This window comes from Fulmarus glacialis, unplaced genomic scaffold (assembly GCF_000690835.1).
Source record: "Fulmarus glacialis isolate BGI_N327 unplaced genomic scaffold, ASM69083v1 scaffold33331, whole genome shotgun sequence".
NCBI lineage: Eukaryota > Metazoa > Chordata > Aves > Procellariiformes > Procellariidae > Fulmarus > Fulmarus glacialis.
This window is the reverse complement of record NW_009193959.1, coordinates 2,727-5,065: the sequence shown is the minus strand read 5'-3', so window position 1 is coordinate 5,065 and position 2,339 is coordinate 2,727. Positions and strand designations below refer to the sequence as shown.

Here is a 2,339-nt window from a genome sequence, read left to right as displayed (position 1 = left end):
CCCACCCACCCCTTCTTGCAGCCTGGCCTTTGCTCTTAGCCACAGCAATGCGCCAGGGAGATGCTGAGCCCTGCTTGCTCGGGACAGAGATGGGCACCCCTCATCCTGTATGGAAGGGGTCAAGGGGACCTCATTGCCACCCCCCACACACATCTCACTCCACACACCGCTGCCCCACTCACCAGAGAGTCCAGGATGTAGTTGCAGGTGATGACTTCCACATTATCCAGGGTCTGAGCTATGGGCTTGCAACGTGCCACGTCTTCCGTCAGCTAGGGACATGGTGGGGACAAGGCATGTCAGTGTCCCCTGGGGGGACCCTGCAGCCTCCCCTCCCCTTCCCTCCACCCCACCAAGGAAGGCTCAACTCACCCTGCTCTTGGCCCAGGAGATGTAGGTCTCAAAGAAGTCCAACAGCTCCTCCAGGAAGGCCCACGTCTCCTGTGGGGGGCAAGCAGAGAATGGAGATGCTGCACCCCCAGCCCACTCCATGCCCCATGTCCCCTCCATGTCAGGATCAGAGCTGTCAGACCATCTCCACGCAGCAGCAATGGGGCTACAAGCCCCACCCCGCTCCAGTCCCTTGCCTGGGGTGCCATAAGGGGAGGGGGCACCCAGGGGTGCAGGGGACCCCTGGGGAAGATGACAGGGCAGGAAGAGCAGCCAGACATCGCTTGGCACCCCTGCGCAGAGGGAGGTCTTGGTGTGGGGGTCCGGTCGCATCCCCACTGGGTGCCCGGCAGCAGGGCAAGGCAAGCTCACATTCTTGATGATGTTTGCCGTCTCCCTCTCCAGGAACTCCTGGGTTTTGCTGGCTTTGTCCAGCGCAGCTTTTGTCTGTGCCTGGGGTGAAAGATGCTCTCAGCAGTGTGATGGGGGAAGTGGGGTCCCCGCACCTCCCCCACCCTGCCCAGCAGCAATCCCTGGGGCACAGCATCTCTGAGCTGTGGTGTCCCCAGCAGTCACACAATGGTAATGCCCGAGTACCTCGGGTGGAGGGAGCCTGTGCCCGGCAGCATCCGTGGCGTGGGACCCCTCCCTCTGCCTCATGAGGAGCCCCTACAATGCGTGCTTGGGGATTCCCACAGCAGCCCCCCAGCCTGCAGGTTAGCCCCCACCATCTCCACTGTGGGACCTCAAGGGCGCTGTGCAGGCTGCCCCGGACTGGGGTGCACTTGGGAGGCCCCCTTGTGCAGCTTACCTCAAGCTGGGCAGCCCCGCTCTGCACCAAGTGGATGTTCTCCTTCAGGCTTTGCTGGGGATGAAGAGAGGGGAATCAGAGGTGCAGACCCCATGGCTCAGCCGAGACCCTGCCAGCAGGCTCCGAGCTCTGGAGGAGCCCAAGCCAGCACCCCTAGAACCTTCCCCACCCTGGCATCACTCACCAGTGGCCCAGAGAAGCTCGTTTGCATCTCCTTGTCCAGCTCCCTCAGCTTGCGAGCGTCAGCCTTCAGGTCCTCTTTCACATCCGCGCCCTGGAGGAGCTGCAGTCAGCGGTGCCCCCCGGCACGGGGTCCCTGCCCCACCACAGCCATCTGATGGGGGGCCTCGCCTCCCCTCAGCACCCAGGCAGGTCTGCAGAGGAGCCCCCGCAGCCGGTGGCTTTGGGAACAGTGTGGCTGTGGCCTGAGCATGCTGTGGTCTCTCACCGCTTTGTCTGCCAGCTGCTCCAGCTCTGCAGCCAGATCCAGGAGGCTTCCCTGGGTCACGTTCTGATCCAGCTGGAAAAGGCGGAGACAGAGCCATGAGACTGGGGACACAGGGCTGACGGGGGTCCATACCCCATCCCCGTGGGGCAGAGTGGAGCCAGGGCCTCCCGGGTGGAGGAGGTGCCCAGTTGCCCCAAGGGGTGACATGGATGGCAGGGGACACCTTTGGAGCCTGCAGTGGGACTCCCACAGCAGCAAAGGGGAGGGGGCAACGGACCCCCTCAATGCGCATCCAGACCCCCCATTCCAACAGCAGGCTGCCCCCAACCCACCTGCTCCAGGGTGGGGGTGAAGTCGGGGGCCTGCCCGGCCTGGCTGGCATTCAGCAGCAAGTCTCTCTGGCTCTGGCTGAGCAGCGAGATGGGGCTCAGGGTGATGTTCATCTTCTCAAAGGCCATGGAGATCTCTCCTGTGTACTGCCAGGGCGAGGGGAGCCATGATGGGGCACAGTGCCAGCCCCTCACTGTCCCCCCCAGTGCCAGCCCTCTGCCCCCAGCTCTGTCCCCCTGGACCCCGGCACCCCTGCGCTCACCTGGCTGATGTTCAAGAGCTCGTCCAGGGACACGCTCTGGTCCAGGTGCAGCGATTGCCACAGGGCAGCGTCTCGCTGGCACTGCCTGCAGGAGGGGG

The 2,339-nt window shown here is 64.0% G+C and overlaps 1 protein-coding gene across 1 annotated transcript in view; it reads right to left on the bottom strand.

The window, feature by feature from the left end:
- Nucleotides 1–182: 182 nt before the first annotated feature.
- LOC104083947 (prominin-2-like) overlaps nucleotides 183–2,339 on the bottom strand; it is a gene marked incomplete at both ends in the record, with an annotated part of 4,489 nt that continues 2,332 nt past the window's right edge. Inside the window, 8 exons of the mRNA XM_009587620.1 lie at nucleotides 183–272; nucleotides 373–441; nucleotides 763–843; nucleotides 1,202–1,255; nucleotides 1,386–1,475; nucleotides 1,650–1,721; nucleotides 1,982–2,125; nucleotides 2,242–2,326. Of these exons, the coding sequence (XP_009585915.1) occupies nucleotides 183–272; nucleotides 373–441; nucleotides 763–843; nucleotides 1,202–1,255; nucleotides 1,386–1,475; nucleotides 1,650–1,721; nucleotides 1,982–2,125; nucleotides 2,242–2,326 (685 nt within the window). The remainder of the gene's footprint in view (nucleotides 273–372; nucleotides 442–762; nucleotides 844–1,201; nucleotides 1,256–1,385; nucleotides 1,476–1,649; nucleotides 1,722–1,981; nucleotides 2,126–2,241; nucleotides 2,327–2,339) is intronic.